At 49.2% G+C, this 22,367-nt stretch overlaps 1 protein-coding gene across 5 annotated transcripts in view; it reads right to left on the minus strand.

The window, feature by feature from the left end:
* The window catches only part of KDM6A (lysine demethylase 6A), a 1,954,130-nt gene that overhangs the window by 1,818,237 nt on the left and 113,526 nt on the right, over nucleotides 1–22,367 (minus strand). For all 5 annotated transcript variants that reach the window (XM_069636498.1, XM_069636499.1, XM_069636495.1 and 2 more), the window contains exon 3: nucleotides 13,647–13,755. In XM_069636498.1, the coding sequence (XP_069492599.1) occupies nucleotides 13,647–13,755 (109 nt within the window). The remainder of the gene's footprint in view (nucleotides 1–13,646; nucleotides 13,756–22,367) is intronic.

Consider the following 22,367-nt stretch of genomic DNA (forward strand, 5'->3'; position numbering starts at 1 on the left):
TCGACGCCGATGTGACAGGCTTCGAAGGCTCCGAGAACGGCGTCGAAAAAACTGGAAGGGGTCTCGAAGAACTCAAGAGGATCGGGATCCTACTCGAGGACATCGACGGCGGTCTCGGCGTCATGCCGGAGGCCCTTGGAATCACTGTTGGCTGTGGAGTAGCCTTGGTCTTCTCTTTCATCGGCGTCGAGTCGATCGACCGATGCGTCGAGGAACCCTTCGACAACGGCGTCGATGGTGCCGATCCATGTGTCGAAGGAATCTTCGACGACGGCGAAGGAATCCTCGACGACTGCGTCGAAGCTGGTGCCTTCTTACCCGATGGCTCGTGGCGCTCTCGGGTGGAATGTTTCGCCGGGTGCTGCGACACGCGGCGTTTTGATTTTTTGGGTTTTTCACCCGGGGTATCACCCTCAGCTGTCTTCGAGGGGGTCGTGGCCGCGTTCTCGAAGACGCTTAACATTTTCTTTCTGAATTCCTCCCACTCAGCTTGAGAGCGGTGTTTCGTGGGACAGGAGACCCTTTCTTGGGACACAGAAGACGACGAGGAAGGGGATCTTCGACGTCTCTTTTTTGAGCGTCTTGATCTCGACGAATGGTGGGAGCTACTTCGAGATCTAGAATGGGAATGTTTTCGACGGCAAGGAGAATAATGCCTCGACTCACCCGAAGAAACCTTCGAGGAGGTTTTTGACTTACCTCTCTCGAGCTTCCCCTTGCGCTCCTTCAAGGCTTTCGCCGTCATGGACATGCAGTCCTCACACTCCGAATAATGGTGCTCGGATCCCAAGCACCACAAGCAGATCCTGTGTGGATCAGTTATCGACATTTTTGTACTGCAGTCTCGACATTTCTTGAAGCCGGATCGCGGCGTTGTCTGTTCCGATGAAGAAGCCATCGAGAACGAGTAGGTATTATTCGAGTAGATAGAGTTATCCTGACTGAACTGAGCAACGACGTTCCGAGGCCCCACGAAGCGCAGAAAAATGGAACTGCGCAACGGGCGCAGCGCGTGTCTATTTATGGGCATGGGGACGTTGGCGTCGATACGGTGGCCGTCGAGGGACATCGACTCGACGGACGTCGACGTGCAGCGCCCTCTACAGAAAAAATTACAGAGGCCAGCAAGCTGGAAACGTATTATTAAAGATGAGGAATACGTTGGAGGACACAATCCCTTCGAAGCGCAAATCCCAATGATGTTCTGGACAAACACTGGGAGGCAAAGGTTGGGAGGGCCTGCCGCCAGGTATTGACGCCCACAGGGCAGACACAATGCAAAGCCCTTACACTCCGGCATAGGAAGAGGAAAACAAACTACAGTGGAAACGGGCAGGAAGAATAACTGAAGGACAAAAAGAAGCAGGGTGAAAAAGACTCCCCGCCGATGCTGGGCATGTCGGATCTAGAGAAAATGACTGAAGGGCAATGCACTGGGCGGAGCTCAGGAAGGCAGGGCTAGAGCACCCTGGCCCTGTGTAAAAATTTTACAAAGTTACTCACCAAAGTGACTACCTTACTCCTAATCCATAGTCCCCTTTCTTCCATACTTGTGGGACATTCCGTCCTTTGGGACGGCAACGGAGTACTTTTTAGTAGCATCAAAATGTTACCTTTTTTGTTTTGTTCTTTTTACGCGGGGCCACCGCACGTGATTGCAACCCTGCCTTCCTGAGCTCCGCCCCAAGCATTGCCTTTCAGTCCTCATTCATCACCAAGTCCAGGACCATTTAGCAACAATCGAGAATGCTTATTAGAGGCGACGGCGGGTGGGCTGGCGTATGGAGGAAAGGGGACTATGGACTAGGAGTAAGGTAGTCACTACGGTGAGTAACTTTGTCATACCCCTACGTCCCGTCCCCTTTCCTCTATACTTGTGGGAGATTCCCCAAGCACTGACCATAGGAAATACAGTGGCTGGAAATTACCTTATTGGAACAAATTATTAAGAATTGCCTGGCCAAATTGGGCAGCAGCCCGGGAGCTCAGGTCAAGACAATGTCTGCAAAAAGCCGATGGTGAAGCCCACATAGCAGTCTTGGCTATGGACTCCCAAGGGACGTATTTTTGGAAGGCAACAGCAGCCGCTTTGCCATGGACCGATGTGCATGAATGCCCTTTGGGGCTGAAGGTCTTGAATTTTGTAGGCCTCGGAAATCCATGAAGCTATCCAAGGAGAGATGGACACTTTCGAAGGCTAGTTTCCCTAACAAAACGTTGTGGAGAACTCCTAAGTTCACTTGTTCTGTCGAGGTAAACCTTCAGAGCACATTAGATATCTAGATTGTGTAAAACCCTCTCGGCATCAATGGTGTAGAAGAGCTTGTCAAAATGGCCACTTCAGACCATGTGTGTTGAAATGCCATTTTGTCACTGCCTGAAGAGATCTGCGTCACAGGTTTTAGTGAAGCCATTGTCGCTACAGGGATTGTAGGGGTTTTTGGATCGGTCTTCGCCCTTTGACAGGAAACCTCGGCCGAGCCGATACTAGCAGACCTGGAGCACCTTTCAGCCCTTTTGGTTTCAGCAGAAGAATTCGCCCTCAATAAGGGAACATCGGGCCAGTTTCTTTGCCCACTCAGCAGGACCGGTAAGACCACAAGATTTTGAATGGTAAAACTTAGGGGCACTCCCGGTAGCCAGAGCCCCTAAATGGAGCTCCTTGATCCCGCTGGTGTTTGAAAAAGCCCCAGATTGGAGATCCTTAGGGTTTTACCCCAGTACTTTTAGTCACTTGACAGGAAACCTCAAGACTAGGCTCAGTACATTTACTCCCAGACTGAGAAACCGCGGGAATCACCCCGGTTGAAGCAGCCCCAGAAGCGTTGGGGTTAGTCTTAGCCCCCAGAAGGGGAACCAGTGTTCGTGGTCCCATTTCATCTTCTGTGATGGTCTGCCACGCCTCCAGATGAAACTATATATGTCCTCCCACCGTGTATCGGGTGACCGATGGAAAACAATTTGGATGACTTATAGGGGGCGAGACCACCTGTTGCCAAAGAGGAGGCTGATGGCAGAGGAAAAACCAGCCACTTTTCCTTTTTCCCCCTTGCACACAGGTACACCAGAGGAGCATCCTGCCCAGCGCAATGGACGCTCCTCAGACCCTCCGACACCTGGGACGATCTTGTCTGGGTCACCGGCCTCTGCATATAGGCTGCTTTAGCTGGGCGTTTGGCAAGGACCAATAAAGATCTGGCAGTTTGTGTGCTTGCCTTTGTATTGAGTTCCTCATTGGTGGAGGAGTGGAACAGTTCTTTACCTTCTAAGGGAAAGTCAAATACTACTTAATCCCGAACCTCCTTCGAGAACTTTGTAGCATGCAACCACACTTGGCGGTAGAGGTCTACTCCAACCATAAGGCCCTGAGCAGAAGGGTCTACATGATGGGCCGCAGCCTCTGCAGTTTCTGAGCCAGAACTCTGGCATCGGATATGCCCCCTAAAATCTTCCAGCCAGTCCAGAGGGATACATTCCTGAAATTCGAGAGCTCCTTCCACAGCTTGAGATTTGCCGCTGCAAGGATGACACGCAGGAGGGCGCAAGACTGTGGCAGCGGAAACAGAGCACGCCAATCCATTGGGAGGGCGGAAAGGATTCCTACTGTCCACATTCTGTGGAAAATGCTGCTTGGACCCAAATATAGGTCGCTCTGCACCAGCCGATGAGAATGTTGGTGCGAAAGACCAAATCAAAATGGCCGTTTTAGACCGCGTGTTGAACCGCCATTTTGTCCCTGCCCGAGGTGAACTGCGTCACAGCTATCAGAGAGGCCAAATTACCACAGGGGTTTCAGGGAATTTTTAAATCCATTTTAGCTTTGTGATACAGAAAATCAGCAAAGCCGGTACTGGCAGATCTAGAGCACTTTTGAGCGCCTTTGGATTCTGCAGAAGAATTAACCCTCAGTGAGGGAACCTCGGCAGACTTGAAGACTTAGGGCCTTTGCCCTCCTTTGCCCTCCTTTGCCCCTTCAGCAGGATCGGTTCGAGCACAAGACGGTGTGGGAAGGCTTAGGGTCACCCCCATAGCCAGAGCGCTCGGAGGAGGCCCCTCAAACTTGCCGGTTTTAAATATAGCCCCTAGTTGGGGACCCTCTCGGGTAACCCTGGTGCATTTAGTCACTGTACAGGACCCCTCAAGACTAGGCTCAGTAAGTTTAGTTCCAGACTTGGCAACCTCAGGAATAACCCCGGTCAAAACAGCCCCAGAAAAGTTGGGCATAACCTTAGCCCCAGATGGGGAATAGCAGATGAATATCCGGTCTTGACTGCCACTTGACAGGGGGGCCTCGGAGCGAACTCCGGAATACAAGTTCGATCCCTTTCAGGACACCACACAGAGAACACTGGTAGCAGAGCCACTTGGGCCCCTCCCAGAACCAGAAGACCCCAGGAAGGAGTCCCCTGGCCGGAGTACCCTAAAAAGGAAGGAACTTGTTTCAGGGGATTTTGATCCATTTTATCCTTGTGACAAGGAACCTCGGTGGAGCCGGTACTGGAAGAACTAGAGCGCTTTTGTGCTCCTTTGGATTCTGAGGAATAATTTGCCCTCAGTGAGGGACCCTAAGCAGGGCCAGTACTTAAAGACTTAGGGCCTTTGCACTCTTTTGCCCCCTCAGCAGATCGGTTCAACCACAAGACTGTTTGTGGAAAGGCTTAGGGTCACCCCCCGTAGCAAGAGCCCTCGGAGGAGGCCTCTCGATCTTGCTGCTTTTAAATATAGCCCCTAGTTACACCTGGGGGGAAGGTCTACTCCGACCATAAGGCCTCGAGCGGAAGTGTCTGCATGATGGGCCGCGGCCTCCAGTAGATTCTGTGCCAGAACTCTGGCATCAGTAAAGCCGCCCTTAAAGTATTCAAGCCTATCAGGAGGAATACATTCCTGGAACTCAGCGAGCTCCTTCCACAGTTTGACATTAGTAGCCGCCAGGATAAGCTCTGGAATAGCCTGACGCAGCTGAAGAGCCGAATTCGAAAAGACAGTTTTCCCCATGGCACCAAGAAGCTTATCCTCCTTGGAAAGGATCTGAGACGCTGTAGTGTTGGAGGAAGAGGCTGGCTTCGACTGGAGCATAGCTGCTGCCACCACCAAAATAAGGAGCAGGCATGCCGGCAAGGATATGTCCTCAGACGCGTGAAGCTTGTAGCGCGCATTATTTTTCTTGTTTAGGTGCTGCGCGGAATGAGGTTTTTTTCCGCAGACCTTACAGGCCTTGGCCAGAAAGTCCTTCTGAAGGAACAGGCCGGTGCGCTCCTGTGTCGACAGAGTGAAGGTTCCAGAAAGTACCAACTCTTATGAAGCTAGGGTCTTGGGTATTGTGATGTTTAGCAATGCCATCAACTCCAGCACCCAGTTGTGAAAGGCTCGAATAGAGCGGGGCGGGTCATCGCTGTCCTGGTCCTTATCCAATGAGGCAGGAGCAGAAGTCTGACCCGCCGCACGGGAAGCGTCAGGACCCGAAGGCGTGGTTGACAGTGACCAGAGTCTTTTCCACAGGGGAAGTGGAAGCTCCACAGGGAGTGGAGGAGGAGGTGGTACTACCGGAACCTGCATAGGGATTGGCAGAGCAGGGGACCGTTCAGGCGGCTTAGGATACATTTCCTTAAACAAATCCTTAAAGTACGCCTTCATGGGAAGAATGCATGAGCGTCTGAAGCTTGCAAAAAATTGCCTCCTCAGATGAAGGTCTAGGTGCTGGAGGGGGTAGAGGCCGCTCGGAAGGGGCATACCCCGGGATCGCAAAGAGGATGGTTGCCAGGATGGTCCCCCACCAACGGGATATACGTAGAACCAAATGGGTGGACGTAGGAGGAAGCAAGACTGTATGCGGCAGCAAAGTCTGAGCACGCCAATAAATTGGAGGGCGGAACAGGTTTTTATTATCCACAAAGCGCAGAAAAGGCTGCTCTGCCCCAAAAACAGGCACCTCAGCACCAGCCGTGGTGAACCTTGGTGTAAGAGAGGTAGTCAAAATGACCACAGCGGACCGTGGGGGTTGGACCGCCATTTTGTCAACGCCTGAGGCAAACTGCATCACAGTTGTAAGTGAGGCTGTAGTCACAACATGGGAGTCCGTGGTCTTATGTTCCATTTTAGCCTTGCAACAAGGAACCTTGGCAGAGCCAGTGTTAGCAGAACCAGGGCATTTATGAGACACCTTAACAACTGCTAACGAATTAGCCCCAAGAAGGGGAACCTCGGCGGAGCCAGTACTGGAAGACTTCCGATGCTTAACCGGCTTCTTTCTCCAAACCCCCTCCCCATCAGCAGGATCAGTTCTACCACAGGTCTGAGTGTCGGAAGGCTTGGAGTTACCCCCCGAAGCCAGAACCCCCAAAGGTGGCTCCTCAATCCTGGTCTTAGATATAGCCCCAAGAAGAGAAACCTCTGGGGCAACCTGGGTACGTTTAGTCACCTTGAGAAAGACCTCGAGCCGAGACTGGGTACAGTTAGTTCCAGACGTGGAAACCTCAGCGCTGACCCCGGTGAAAACAGCGCCAGAAGAACTGGGCCTAACTTTAGACCCAAAAGGGGCACCTCGGATGAAGATCCGGTCTTGGCAGCCCCTTTACAGGGGTCCTCAGAGAAATCTCTGGTGAGTGTTGGGTCCCTTTCGAAACACCTCAGGGAGCTCCCTAGTAATAGAGCCGCTTGAGCCCCCACCCGGACCTAGAAGACCCCAGGAAGGAGTCACCAGGTTGGGGTGCCCTGAAAAGGAACAAACTTACCGGTCGTTTCCTTTTTTTTCTTCAATTCATTGTGTAAATGTGGTGGAGGAACGCGTTGAAACACTTTCTACCACCTGACAAGATGACGCCGGAGTGCCCGGACGGAGAGGCAGTTGCAGTAGAAGCAAGAGTCCCAACAGTGTTTCCGGGCTTAAGCACTCCAGGCAAAGGGTTGGGATCCGCCCTCACTAAGCGAAGTTCGCAGGATGAACAGGACACGAATCCCAGACGCTCCGGCATAGACTAAAGAAGACAAGTTACTTACCAACTAGTAACGTTCATTCAACTGGATGTTCCTCCAACATATTCCACATCTTCGACATGCAATGTTAACAGCTGTGTACTTCGGAAATTTTTCAGCAGAGGGCGGTCTGCGTCGATGGCATCGGGTCGATGGCATCGGGTCGATGGCATCGGGTCGATGGCATCGGGTCGATGGCATCGGGTCGATGGCATCGGGTCGATGGCATCGGGTCGATGTCCCTCGTAGCCCTCCGTCAAGGGTGACGTCACTTGATGCTATAAATAGTACGCATGGCGCCCGTAGCCTCAGTTTATGTTTTTTCCTCCATAACATGCGACATGCTCGTACACACACGCCAGCTTGAATGCACATAGCCTTGAGGGAACGGAAGCTGCAATAGCATAGGACATTCTCCAGAGGGGCAGGCTGGGAGGGCGAGGTGGAATACGTTGGAGGAACATCCAGTCGAAAGAAAGTTATCAGTTGGTAAGTAACTTGTTCTTCGAACGGATTGTGTCCTCCAACGTATTCCACATCTTTGACAGACTCCCAAAGCAGTACCAGAAAATGGAGGAGGGAAAATAATTTAGAATACCCGATCAGATAGCAGAATAAAGAACCGCCTTACCAAAGGCCATATCCTGACCAGATAGCGTATCCAGGGAGTAATGTTTGACAAAGGAGTGGATAGAAGCCCATGTCGCCTCACAAATATTCCTAATAGGAACTCCCCGCTGCAGGGCTGTGGAAGTAGCCACGCCTTTTAGTGGAATGAGCCCACAACCGTTCAGGAGGGTCCTTGCCCGCCAATCTGTAACACTCAGTAATGGTGAGGATAATCCACCCGGACAAGGTCTGTTGTGTAACAACCTAGCCCAATTGGTGTCCATCGTACACCAAAAAGAGTTCATCATCCACTCTGACCCTGGACATCCTAGAAATACAAAAGCTCAGAGATCTCATAGGATCCAATCTATGGAGTCGCTCCTCTACCTTACCAGGATGAGGATAGAAAGAAGGAAGTACCACTTTCTGGCTTAAATGAAACTCAGACACTACCTTAGGTAGAAATGAAGTACATACCCTCAGTACAACCCTATCCTTGTGGAACACAGTAAAGGGCGGCTTATATGAAAGTGCCTGCAAGTCACTCACTCTGCGAGCGGATGTAACCGCAACCAAGAACACAGTCTTGAAAGACAACAGTCTCAAAGGACTAGAGTGCAAAGTTTCAAATGGAGCACCCGTTAGGAATTTCAAGACCAAAATCAGATCCCAAACGGGCATCTGATACGGGGACAGCGGGAACACATTAGTGAGCCCTTTTAGAAATCGGGAAATCAAAGGAATCTTAAAATAAGAACATTCGGGGGGCGTGGCTTGGAGCCATGGAAGTCGGTCCAGCGCCATAAGAGCTCCCGGCTAATGCCACGCATCCAAACATAAGGCCCCGGTGATAAACATTAATCAGCATTTCTAAAACGAAGTTCCCGGCACCTAAAGCGATCCTGCATGAAATGTGCCAACTCTGGGCACAGTCAGCAACCTGGAGCGGTGCACAAATCGAGTCCAAAGCAGCGCCGGGGGACAGAGAGCGCCGTTCTTAAAATGGCAGGAAGTTTCACAAAACCTGCCCTGCAGCACTGAAAGCAACCCGAACAGTAAGCGGCCTCCAGGAGGGACTAAATCAGCTCCCGATAACGCGCGGGGTCCGGGCACAGCCTAAAGACAGAAGCGCACCGACCCTGGAACGGCCGGCGGGGTAACTGGATCCGCACCTGGCGGCTCAGCGACGCTGAGTGAAGGAAGAAGCCAGCCGGGATCACGTCGTGATGGCAAGCCCCCCCCCCCCAGAACCGCACAACACCAATCGCAACACCAAGCCCAACAGGGGGAGGCAAGAAACACCGGGCCGACGGAGCCCCGAGGTGCTGAGGAAACCTCGGGCAGAGAGCCGCTCCCAAAACAGCGGGCAGCCCCACGAAACCCACCAAGCAGGAACCAGAGGCGCGCCAAGCGGTGAGCTGCCCTTGGGGTAACTGTCGGCACCCGGCAGCTCAGCGCCAACTGCCCAGCAAAGGGGAGCCGCTCACAAAACAGCGGGAAGCTACACAAAACCCATCAAGCAGGAAACGGAGCACACCAAGCGGTGGGCTGCCTTCGGGGTGGCTGGGTCGGCACCCGGCAGCTCATCACCAACCGCTAAGCAAAGGAGGGAACTAACAACGGGCAACCCAGCCACGGTATCCCGGCACAATTAGAGGCAGAGGCACACGGAATCTGCAGCAACCACCGGGGAGACTGAATTGAGACTCAGTGACTCATTGCCGGTGACAACCTGGTCTCGGTGCCGAGCCGCAACGGCAAATCCCTACAGCACACTGCGGCACTGATCGAAGCACCGGCCCCGGCACAGGAGGTCGGGGGGTACCGGAACCCCAAGGTGTCGAGAAGGCCGCTGTGCTCAAACTGGAGTTGCAACACCCTCCAGTCTGCAACAGCCCTGGGCCCCATGCAGACGGAGCACAAAGTGGTGAGCCGGGGAGACATAGCAGCTGAGGGCGCAGCTTGAAGACAGCAGCTCCCCCCCACCACATTGAGTAAAGCACAGAGCAGAGCCAGGAGCACCCTGGCCACGGAGCCCCAGCGTGCTGAGAAGCCACCGCGCCCAGCCGAAGACACATTGAGAACCCCCTGGGAGCAGGGGGATCAACGGTACATCATTGTGACACCACCGGGGGGGCAACCAAAAAAAGCAGCCGGCATCTAACGCGTTTTCCGGCATCCCCTTTCGCACCGTCAGCTCAAGGTGTAAGGGGAGTAGCTATCAGCTAGGCGGACGCAAGCAGGTGCCGGATCTGCCCCCGCCCCGCGGCCTGGCCCACGGGAGAACACAACGGCCGAGCAAGTGGTACAACTCAGGCAGCCCAGGGAGGCCGCCACCTTCCCCCCCCCCCGCGCATCAAAGCAGTAGCGGAGTCGAACCGCAGTGACAGCAGGAACAACGAACAATCTCCTCTCCTAATCACCAAGGAACCAACAATCCCTGCTACTGACGGGCAGCGGAGCCCCGGGAGCCGGCGGAACAGCCCGCAGGAGCGACCTCAGCAACCCAGACCCCTTCGACAGGGCACACCAGAGCGAGGTAAGCCGCTACAACACCCACATGGGTAGAAATGATCAGGGATCGAACCTGTGAAACCTGAGGTCCGACACCAAATCCGCAGGGCATAGGGGGGGGGATTTACGACACAGCAAGTGGTGTAACGCCTCACATCACCACCCCAGCTCCCAAGACAACACTAAACCACCAACATTCCAAGCCCATAGAGGTCCCGGGGACACCATTAAAGACTCGCCTAGACACCGCAAACTGGCCCGATTCAGAGTCTGGGAAGCACACCACTATTTAACAGTCGTAAGCTTAAAGCACCAAAGCCAGCATTATAGACAGAGGCAGGCGCCCCATCCTGATCACTTCAAGGGATCACCCCGACCCCGGTCAGGAGAGCTACGCACCAAAAGTCAACCAGGCATATAAGGACACAGAGCGGAAACCTAGCAATCACAAGCAGGACTGTCCGGCACCCCAATCTCCCAAGCACACCATACACAGGCTCGAGCAGCCCCCCCCAGCCACCACCATGGCCAAAAAAACAACGAAGCAAACGGACATCGCAACCCTGCTAACCAACCCTGCACCAGACAGGTCCAGACGAGGAGAGCGGCCAGAATTATGCAAATCAATCGCCGAAAACACACAAATGGAATCACATCAGGAAGCCTCGAACCAATCGGTCACAAAATCCGATCTACAAGACCTCCTGGCACCCTTAACCAAGGAATACCAAAGGGGCACCGAAGAGGTGAAGAATACCATCACGCAACTTGAAGGGAGAGTAGGAGAGTTAGAAACCAGAACAGCAGAAGTCGAATCATCTGTGTGCGAGCATGGCTATGAGATTGAAAAAGGGCTGAACGGCTAACAATGTTAGAAGCTAGATGTGACGCCCTGGAACTAGACGCAGAAAACCGCTCCCGCCGTAATAACATACTGCTGAGAGGCATCCCCACATCCCTACTAGAGGCAGAACTGGAACATTACGTAAGCGACCTCTTCCATTTCATTCTTACTCTACCGGACGACTCCCCCATAATGCTCGACAGAGTTCACCGCACCAGAGTCAGGGCCAACTCAGCTCCACCAGACGTCCTAGCCAGACTTCACTATTTCAAGGTCAAGGAAGAAATCATGCGAGAAGCAAGAAACTCCCCGCAAATACTTTTCCGCGATGCCTCGATCTCCCTATACCAAGACCTCACCTCCACCACGCTCCAGAAGAGGAAAGCATTAAAGCCACTTATACAAAAATAATGAGCACGCTTTTACAGCATGAGTCCTTTTTTTTTTTTTAGGGGCTTGTTGGAAAAGGACTAAGTACAGAAAGAGCCAAAAAAGGGGGGGGGGGTGGTTCCAACAAACTACCTTATCATATCCTCACCGGAGGTCACACACCTGGTCTCACACCAAATTCATGTATTCACAGACCATCAGTCTTTTAACACATATAAAGAGACGGCAGGCTCAATTTTAGCAAAAATAACTCAATTTATTATATTTTCTAATAAAAACCGACCGTTTGGTCACATTTGCAAAACTCATTATACATAATAATCACAAATAAAAGACAAGTGATCTATAATTTGAATCTTGTGTTGCGTTCACACAATGCTTGATAATCAATAGTAGTGGTGTTAGTAACACATGGGTGACTTTAAATTAGCCAGGTCTTATTTTGCTAAACAGTCCCCAAAATCTTTGTGTCGACGTGCACAAATCCGTTTCCAGCCTTAATGTTTTGATCCCAAACCGACTTATCCTTGATTTTTGTTGATTAGTCGGGTATGTAAGGCTTTCTTCAGGACACAATATTCACAAGTACAGAATGTCACACAATCAAATGTGCAATGTCTCGAAGTATCTAAAAAACACAGAACAAACTATATCTATGTATAGAAAGTCTAAAACAGCAAAAATGAGAGCCTATTGTTATTTTTATACATGCATTCATGGCAGAGAACCTATGTTTTACTTCTCTATCTATTTGGGTGGGTATGCTTGCGTCAGGGACACACAACAACCATGCGATGACATTAGCTGATTAGTGCAACAACACCATCTCATTTCACTTGTCCTATCACATCAAAGTGATTCTATTTCTTATGGCTCACATTACTAGGCCTGTCATTTATTAATATGGGAAGAAAGATGACGACAAAGCGAAGTAGCACGTCCTCCTTTGATGCCGGTGGAAACTTCTGTGGCTAAAGGAAAGTGATGCCGAGGCGATACGAACCACGTACTGCGATCACAAGGTAACTCGATAATACATACAGTTAGGATCCGATGCAGAAACGGACACGGTTGAGTAACCGCGGCCGCGCATGTGTTTTTCTCCATTTTTCGAACACCAGGTTCGGGCGGCGATAAACACCCACATCCCGTATCGTAGGAGAAACATTTAGTCACCTTGACAGGGACCTCAAGCCAAGACTCTGTACACTTAGTTCCAGATGTGAACACCTCGGGGCTGACCCCGGTGACAACAGCCCTGCAAGTACTGGGCCTAACTTTAGCCCGCAAAAGGGGAAACCCCTGATGAAGATCTGGTTTTGACAGCCACTTTGCAGGGGGGCCACGGAGGAAACTCTGACGCGCCGGTTAGATCCCTTTCGGGACACCTCAGGGAGATGCCTGGTAAAACAGCCCCTGCCAGACGCTGGGAAGGAGTCCCCTGGCTGGGGTGCAAAGAAACTAACTTACCGGCTGTTCCCTTTTTTCTTCAATGAACTGCTGTAAATGTGGTGGAGGAACTTGTTGAAACACCTCCTCCCACCTGATAAGCCGACGCTGGAGTGCCCGAACGGAGACGGGGGAGTCGCAGTAGAAGCACGAGACCCAACAGTGTTCCAGGCCCAACACTCCAGACAAAGAGTGGGGATCCGCTCTCGCGAAACGACGTTCGCACGATGAACAGGACACTAACCCCAGACACTCCGGCATAGACGCAAGAGGACCGTGGAACCGGAGCAGGAATGAAGGATAAGGGAACAAAAAGAAAAATATTCCCTGTGATGCAAGTGCGTCTGCCCCCGATCGCGCGGAGAAAAGGACTGAAGGGCGATGCGCGGGCAGAGCTCAGGAAGGCGGGGCTGCTGTCACGTGCGGTGGCCCCGCATAAAAATAAAAAGGACAACATTTTTTATTTTTTGATGCTACTGAAAAGTGCCTGGTCCCGTCCCGAAGGACGGAATGTCCCACAAGTATGGAGGAATGGGGACGGGACATGGGAGTAAAAGAATTACAATATTTTTGGGATGTTACCAAAAAATGATCAGGTTCCATCCATTTGAACCGAATATCCCACAAGCTTGGAAGACAGGGAACGGGACATAGGAGTAAGATGTATTCACAAATCATATATAGTATAGCAGTCTAATAATCAAAACCTTCAAGCATATTACCCAATTAATTGTGCTTAACAGCACAGATTTAATTAATTCATTTTATTCTAGAATAATAGGAATGAGAAATCTTGCAACCTAAGTAATTGGGAACAATTTCAGATGGATTTTAATTTAGCATAACATTCTTAAAAAGATTAACATACCTTTTGAATAATCTTCCAACAGCAGGTTGAAGTGACCCAGCTGACAAAAGAAATCTGACTCAACTTTTCCTTCAGATTTCAAGATTAAAGACTCAAAGCAGCGGACCGCCTATGAAAGAAAAAGTATTTATATTTAAGAATCAAAGCATGAGTTACACATTATCCAAATGCATATGCCTTGTAAATAACAATTCCCAAATTAGATGCTATTGGTTTACTCCTAAATCGCACACGACATGTCTTAGCAGCACCACCCCATCAGTGTGCTTGGATGCTCATATTGAGCAATCAACAAGGGCTCAAAAAAGACATGTGACCGGATCAATACTGTAACATGTTATACTAATTTTAGTTAATACCGTTTTTCGTAACCGAGTCACCCTTCCTTTATACTCTTGAGAGTTCCGCCAGACAGCATTGAGGAGGCTGCTGGTAATGTGGCCAGGCACTGCCACTCAGTTGCTCTGCCCACCACCAGTTTTCACAGCTTGCATGCAGCCTCTATTTCTTTGCAGTTGGTGAGCAGTTACAAGTGGATATTGGTCAACTGGACTAGGCACCGCCCCACCTCACATACTTAGCCCCGCCCCTTCCTTCCTCTCAACTTTAGATCATGCGTGCCTCGTGTCCAAAGGGCTAGGGCGATTCCGGTTAAGTCCGGGAGGACCCAGAACTACTCCTCCAACATCGGGAAAACTCCCTCAAAGAAGCTTTTCACCGCTCTCTCCCAACAGCCCATCCCTACCATCAACACTCATCACCAACCATGCAGCTCACCAGCAACACCATGGACATCGCATTGTAGCACTCTCACCCCGGTCGCCATTCACCCCCCAACAACACACCATCTACCGCTACAGGAAAACTGATGCTCTCCAATGTCTGCTCTGCTACCAACCATGTCGCAGACATCAGCGACCTCATCACCACCCACAAATTGGACGCCAAGACCTGGATGACATCCACTTCCACAGACATACTAGATTTCCTCATCCCAAACGTCTACAGAATTCTTAAAGAAGACAGTCCAAACAAGATGAACAGAGGACTCGCCATCATTCACAAGGCTGCCTAGTCATTCACTCAACTTGACTCCCCACCATTGGCACTTTTGAAAAACTTCAATGCAACTTCCGGCTCTTCCGGACAGTCAGTTTTCACCTCATCTAGAGACCAGGCAAGCCAAACACAACCATCATAGAAGACTTCCAGCGCGTATGCACCCCATGTGTATCACATGCCAACATCTTCCTCTGACTTCAACAGACCAGGCAAACCCAGCAACCAAGTTAATGAAGATCTCCACTGCCAACTCGACACTCTGAACCTCACAAAGCACATGCAAGATCCAACTCACAGTAAAGGGAATATTACCACCCTCCATCAGAGCTCCAATCCGGGAGCTCCAATCCGGCTCGACTAGTCAGACCATCTGGCACCCCCTTTGACATTAGTCACACCAATCAAGCAAATCATCAGAAACCACAGAAGACCTTGCCAAAGTCAACTTCACGTGGGATGAGGTACCTCTGACAAACCAAGACTGACTCACATCTACAAGAACTCAACATCACCCTCACAACCATCATCAACCGCCATGCCCCAGTGAAAACACCCTGAAATCTACACCTTTCTCAGGATCATCTTGTGTATACTTGAGAACCCAAGACTTACAATGGAACCACAGGAGGATTTCAGAACTTTATGAACTTTAAGGGCCAAAACAATGTTATATGCAGACAAATAATGAATTTCATACAAAAATAAATACATTTGATACATAAACACCCAAAAAATCCCTTCACATTCAATAAAAAGGTTCACAATAAATGTAAAACCAATTACAACACAAAACAAGTATGAAGTGAAAACTCCTTGCTACAATTCCATCAGACTAATAATGTGAAATACAAAACTTTAGACGAACATGGGATACAATTATTTCCCAATTGAAAAGTAATCTTGTTCCTCGATTAGAAAGGCCTCACCTCCTAAACCGAACAGTCACTTCCGATCCTTACATGTGCATGTTTCAGTCCTTTGTCCTTCATTGCTGGCCCTTCTTTGGGGAGGAATTCATTATTGTACTTACTGAAATCCTTGAGATGACATTAAAGCAGAACTATTTCCAGTTCATGGAAAAAATATACAAACAATGTGAGGATACAGCCATGGGTGCAAAGGCACAGATCTTAGCCAACCTATAGGGCGATATGTTTTAAAGTAAAGCAATATCTTCAGGAACTAATGCTTTCAGAGAGATCATAAAATGGTTTAAGAACTTTTACGAAATAATTTGGAAAGGCTCAAAATAGCTTACCATCTTCCTTTTTAGATTGGATTAATACCAGAAAATGTAATTTGAGGATTACACAATCGGTAAGTAATGTGGAAGTCAATTCTTTGGATTCGACTTACTATGAACAAAATGGCTTTCTTCATGTAGAACCTTCTGATAAACCAATAGACAGGAATGCCCCATTACATTACCGGAGTCGCCATGCCAAACATGAATAAGAAAACGTACCCCTTGGACAATTTTTTAAGGGTCAAGAAGAACAGCTGCACCAAGCATATAGCGAGGGGCTATTCACATGGTAACAAAACTGATCAAAAGGAGTTTTTCCCCCTAAAATTATTCTAAGTTCCACCAATGCAGCATATAATAGTGAAAGAGAATTTATTTAAGGCACAAAAGTGAGTCAAAATAAAGGTAGGAAGTTAGTGTTTGTAAACACTTTTACAGATGTGTCATACAAAATCAAAAAGAATAAAGAACTGGAAGATTTCAACAACAAAAAAAGGATGTAAAATTGGAATTACCTGTATTCGCAGGGATTGAAATTGAGGTGAGTTGGGAGCTATTTATTAGCTCTTTCTTGTAACCTAGAAGAGCCTGGTTAACTTGATACCAAGAGCTCACAGTGGATACTTTTAGCTCCCTAGGCCAACTCAAAAAACCTCATGTGAATTTAACTCTGTGCAATCTATAAATAAGCATTAGAACACCTCTAAACATTGAAGCAGAAGGTTTCATAAATAATGGAAGTTCGTTGTGCGGAACTATTTATTGCTTATCCAATCTTACAGATATAGATCTTTGTGTTTGCCTATAAAAAAACACCACAATCAAAAATGTGGTAATGACTTTCCTTGGCGTCGACGCCGGTGTTGAGGATGGCGTTGAGTCGACAGACCCGTGTGTCGAAGGTCCCTTCGACAACGGCGTCGAAGACACCGACCTCGGCGTCGATCGAACCTTCGAAGAAGGATTTGAGGTCTTTGCTTTACTCGAGGGTTCGTGACGCGCTCGAGAAGCTTCCTTCGCCGGGTGCTGCGACTCGCGGCGTTTTGGACCTTCGGGTCTTTCGTCCAGAGCATCGCTCTCGGCAGTCTTCGAGGGGGTCGAGGCCGTTTTCTCGAAGACGCTCATATTTTTTCGGAATTCCTCCCATTCAGCCTGGGAACTATGCTTCGTGGGGCAAGGGAATCTCTTAAGTTAAACAGAGGAAGAGGACGACGAAGAAGGGGATCTTCGGCGTCTCCTTTTCGAGTGCTTCGATCTCGAGGAGTGATGGGACCCACTTCGAGACCTGGAGCGCGAATGGTGATGAGGAGACGAATGTCTCGACATCGTCGAGGAAGAAGAAGCTTTAGAAGTCTTACCTTTTTCCAGCTTCCCCCTACGCTCCTTCAGGGCTTTAGCTGTCATGGACATACAGTCCTCACACTCCGAACAATGGTGTTCAGCTCCCAAACACCACAGACAGACCCTTTGAGGGTCTGTTAGCGACATCTTTTTTCCACAGTCTCAGCATTTTTTAAAGCCGGACCGAGGGGTCGTCGGTTCAGACGAGGAAGCCATCGAGAATGGATTGAATATCGAGGAAAATGGAATAATATATCTACGAAACTGAGCAACGATATTCCGAGGCACTGAGTAAGCGCGGAAAAACGGAACTGAGCAACTGACGCTGCGCGCGGCCTTTATAGGCAGGATGACGTCGACGTCGATACGGCGGCTGTCGAGGGACGTCGACGCGCAGCACCCTCTAGAGAGAAAAGATTTCCGAGGCCAGCAAAGCTGGAAAGAGATCTAAGATAAGGAATACGTCGGAGGACACAATCCCTTCGAAGAACAAGTTACTTCTTACCTTGTAACGTTCTTTCGATGGGATGTTCCTCCGACGCCTGAAAATGTGAAGGAGTACGTCGGAACACCTCCTCCCACCGCTCCAACCGACCTTGAAGTGCCCGGACCGAAAGGGAGTCACAGTAAAAACAGGAGTCCCAACGGTGATCCGGACCCAAACACTCTAAACAAAGAGGATGGGGATCCGCCCTCGCGAAGGGACGGTGACAGGATGAACAATCAGAAAAGTCCAGCTTGAACGACAGACAGACCAGTAAACGAACGCTAGCGAGAGCCAGAGAGGAAAAAGGGAAGAAAAACTTCCGAGGATGCAAGTGCGTCCGGCCTGATCGAGGGGAGAAAAGGACTGATGGGCGATGCGCGGGGTTACGGCCGCGTACCGGGCCCCACACAAGAAAGAGGAAGGACACATTTTTGGAAAACATTTGGATGCTTTTTACAAAGTGCTCCGGTCCCATCCCACAGGACGGAGAGATGCCCCATACGTAGGGAGGAAAGGGGACGGGACGTAGGAGTAAGAGCACAACCATAAAACCATTTTCCCAATGCAAGTCAGAACTGGGACGAACGGAGAATGATGGGATGCCCTACTTCCAATTTTGACACTGGCTAATGAACCCACTCATACGCAAGGCGGCAACTCGCCCCCTTACTCCATTTGAGAAATTCTTGACCATCGAACCTGGGGACAGACACCTCATCTCTAGCCTATACGACCTCATCTCTAGCCTATACAAACTAGGACTAGAAGCAGAGCAGAACATTAACCTAAACTACAAGACCAAATGGGCCGACTCACTGGAGAACCAATCCTGGAAGTGGAATGGGTACTATGGAGAGACATCCCAAAACTAACCTGAGCCATTCAAATACAGGAGTTCTGGTACAAGACAATGACCCAATGGCACTTCACACCAACGCGACTGCAACAGTTTCCCCTCAAAAACCCAACAATGCTGGCGAGAATGCGGCAGACGGGGACTGGCTCCACATCTGGTGGGGATGCACAACACTGGGGGATTTCGGGTAAGTAATTAACCACAATATATGCGAGATATTTGGGGAGCAGGGGCCCAGAACCCCAAAAGAAAGCCTACTCTGCATGGGCGGGCAGAACATACGAAAAGGATAAGTGATACTATCAAAAGCAGCCCTACTAGTAATAGCGCACAAAGCCAAAGACCCCCCAACAGAACAAGACTGGCTATCCTCCATGAAGACTTTAGAGAACCATATTGCCCCCAAAAACTGCAAATCGTGGGGACAAAGTGATGACAAGAATAGAACTGGAGCCTTGGGGGTGTGGAAGGAGGGGTGGCACGGGGAGTGTTACAAAGTTATACCCGTTTGCTCTGAATGTCTTCAAATCTAATAAAAAGAAATAAAATAAAAAATCTAAAAGAATGGTCATCCTATTGGTACTTTACAATGGCATGATTTGTAATGCGAGGTATGGGGAGGGATCAATCAGTCCAAAAGCAAGGGTGGAAGCCTTGTACGCCAGACGACGCCGGCTTGAGTGCAAAGTGGGCAGGTCAGAGCGACATCGAGCCTACCCCTGTAGCAGGCCATGATCATGCCAGGTGCCATGTGTATCATTGAGTAGCACTGTCATTATACATTAAATTGTGTTTTCGACCTTGGTTCCCTGGAGACGATGAGCCCAGCTGACCCCACGTGATGGAAGATGGATGGACAGGGCTGGGGCCAAAGACCTGGCATCCCCTATGGAGTAGGCTGACCATGCATAGGGTCGCTAGGGTCTCAATCAGCCGCACAGGTTTTTACTGTATACTGATGCAGTGCCCCTTTTTAAGCTTTTTTGCTCAGAACGGTCCTGAGCAGCAGAGTTCTTTGCTTGCACACCTATTTTTTTTATAAATAAAACCCTATCTTTGCAAGAATCTCTTGACTTTTTCTAGGGGTGTGCCTTAAGTAGGCTGGGCTTAAATATCAGCTTCACTGCTAAAATAACATGTGTGATCCTTGCCAAAACCTTCACCCTCATTGCGCCTTAATCTTCAAAAATTGTGATTTGATTGCAGTTTGAGAATCTACACTTCTTGCTCCATAGATAACGCATCAACCAAATATATGCACATGATTACAAAAGCATTTACCGCTTGATTCACTCATAGCAACTTAAATTCCCATATGATATACTCAATTGACTATCAGACTGGTGTCACTCCAGGCGGGACATATTTTTATGTCACTATCAAGGTAAAGGCAATGTGCACATTTAGGGAAAGGTCGCATATAAAGTGCACATAGAAAGTAAAATCATGAACATAAATGGCATTTAGTAAAGAAATTGTAGTGCCTGAATAGGAATAGCTAGTGACAGATGCAACCGCAGCCTTGGCAAGGTGACATGGGTACACAGGAATGCATCAATTGCCCTGCCCTACTTGGAATTTTTACGCGGCTGGCTACAAAAATGCCCCACAACCGTGTGCTGCCCAGAGGAGGGACTGTGAGACAGGCCAGACTGGCCTGCTGTGAAGAGCTTGAGTCCTCTGATCAGCAGCATGCAAGGCCTGCCAACCCCCTCAGTCTGAAAACACTGATAGTATAGTTCCTCTCTTAAAAAATAAAATAGCTATCTGTCCTCACAAAGACTAACTTTCCTTACATGCGTCGATATACTGCCCCTGGTCAGCGGTGGTGAGCCGCTTATCTAGGTGAAAGATATGAAGAAGTTATCCCTGTCTAATCTACTTCTAAAAACAGTGTTGATTCACAACTGGTCCCTTCTTATTTTATTCCGTACCGTTGTGTCCATTTTTAATAAAAATTTGCAACACAAAACATACTTCTTGAATTCGTGGAAGAAGTTAAGAAAAGAGATAAAATAGAAAAACAAAATAAATCGTTGGCAACAGAAAAGCGACGTAGGGGGGTGGAAGAAGGCTTCCCCCTCCCCGCCACCCCCCCTTATGTGTCTATATTGCAATTATTCTGTCGGGGCCATGTTATAATTTTACACGTATCCATAAAGTCTACGGATTTCAAGGGGTTTGTATTGGTTATCCCACCTTGAGCAGAAAGATCGGTTCAGAAACGACTCTTGAACTTTCTTGATTTAGGTACTCTAATGCTGTAAGCTATTGCTGTGGTTGCTCGGTGCTCTGGGTTTAGCATCATCAGCACGGCACAGGTCTTGGGTTTGTCTCGTGTCTTTGCCAAGGTTTTGGGCAGTTAATGTGAAAATGTGGTCTGGTTTCTTGCTCTCACTTCCTGGAATTGCTTGGGGAAGCCGGCAGCTGCGTTTGTCCAAAGCCCTTCAGTTCTGTCAAGTTTTGACTGCAAGAAGTACATTCGGGTTGCTAATTTTTATTAAAAATTGACCACAGTAGAGAATAAAATATTAAGAAGGGACCCGTTGTGAATCAATACTGTTTTTTAGAAGTAGATTAGAGAGGGATAACTTCTTCCCGTCTTTCACCTAGATAAGCAGCTCACCACCGCCGACTAGGGACAGTACGCCCACACATCAGGAAAGTTGAGTCTTTAGCCATTTGTGAACTCCACCCCATTATAGTATAGTTCATCGCTTAACAATTCCTTCTTTCACCAGCATTTGCCAGACCAAAAATTGGAAATTTAAAGGTGATGTGGCATACACGCCTCATGGTAAGGCGGGCTACATCAGGTTTGAGTACCGGAGAAAAATTAAAATAAACGCAAAAACTGACCTAGACATGCCTCATGGTACGGGGGGGCTACATCAGCTATGCGAGTACTGGAGTCAAGGTTGCAATAGTGCACAGGCTAACCAAGGCAACACCTCTTGGTACAGGGGGCAACAACTGAAGTAATGTACATGTGTGACTAGATCGTAAACGTTCACTTAGATCAGTGTCTGCAGTCAAGATAATTTCAAATAGCAGTACAGGGCTACTGGGTCAGGTGATAAGGCATAACATGTGCCTAAGATAGAGCAACAGTCTATGGTGGGGCAGTTTCAGGACAGATGTGGGGATTTGAGTCAGTTTCGAGAGTGGACTCACAAAAAAGACTGTCAAGACACAGAACCTATTGAGACCATTACAAGCCATTTTCTGGCGATTGTCTCAGATTACGGTGGGCTGACATCCCCACACGGGAGGAGTAGTATGGCAAAAGGCAGTCTGCGGGTGAATGTGTCACTGGCCAGGCATGGTGAACGGGGATGGGGGGGGGGCGGAAGATTGCCGAAGCACCAGTGTGAGCAAGGCAGGTAGGAGATCTTAAGTTACTCACAGTAGTGACTACCTTACTCCTAGTCCATAGTCCCCTTTCCTCCATACTTAAGGGACATTCCGTCCTTCGGGACGGGAGCGCACTTTTGTTAAAATGCATCAAAAATTGAAAATGTTTTGTCCCATTTATACGCGGGGTACCTCACGCGGCCGTGATCCCACCCTCCTGCGCTCCGCCCCGCATATCGCCCTTCAGTCTTTTTCTATCGCCAGGTCTGAGACCATATAAGCAATAATAGAGGATACTTTTTAGAGGGGACGACGGGCGGTCTATGGAGGAAAGGGGACTATGGACTAGGAGTAAGGTAGTCACTACGGTGAGTA

The sequence above is a fragment of the Ambystoma mexicanum genome, chromosome 7p (genome assembly GCF_040938575.1).
Source record: "Ambystoma mexicanum isolate Mex_15411 chromosome 7p, UKY_AmexF1_1, whole genome shotgun sequence".
Lineage (NCBI taxonomy): Eukaryota > Metazoa > Chordata > Amphibia > Caudata > Ambystomatidae > Ambystoma > Ambystoma mexicanum.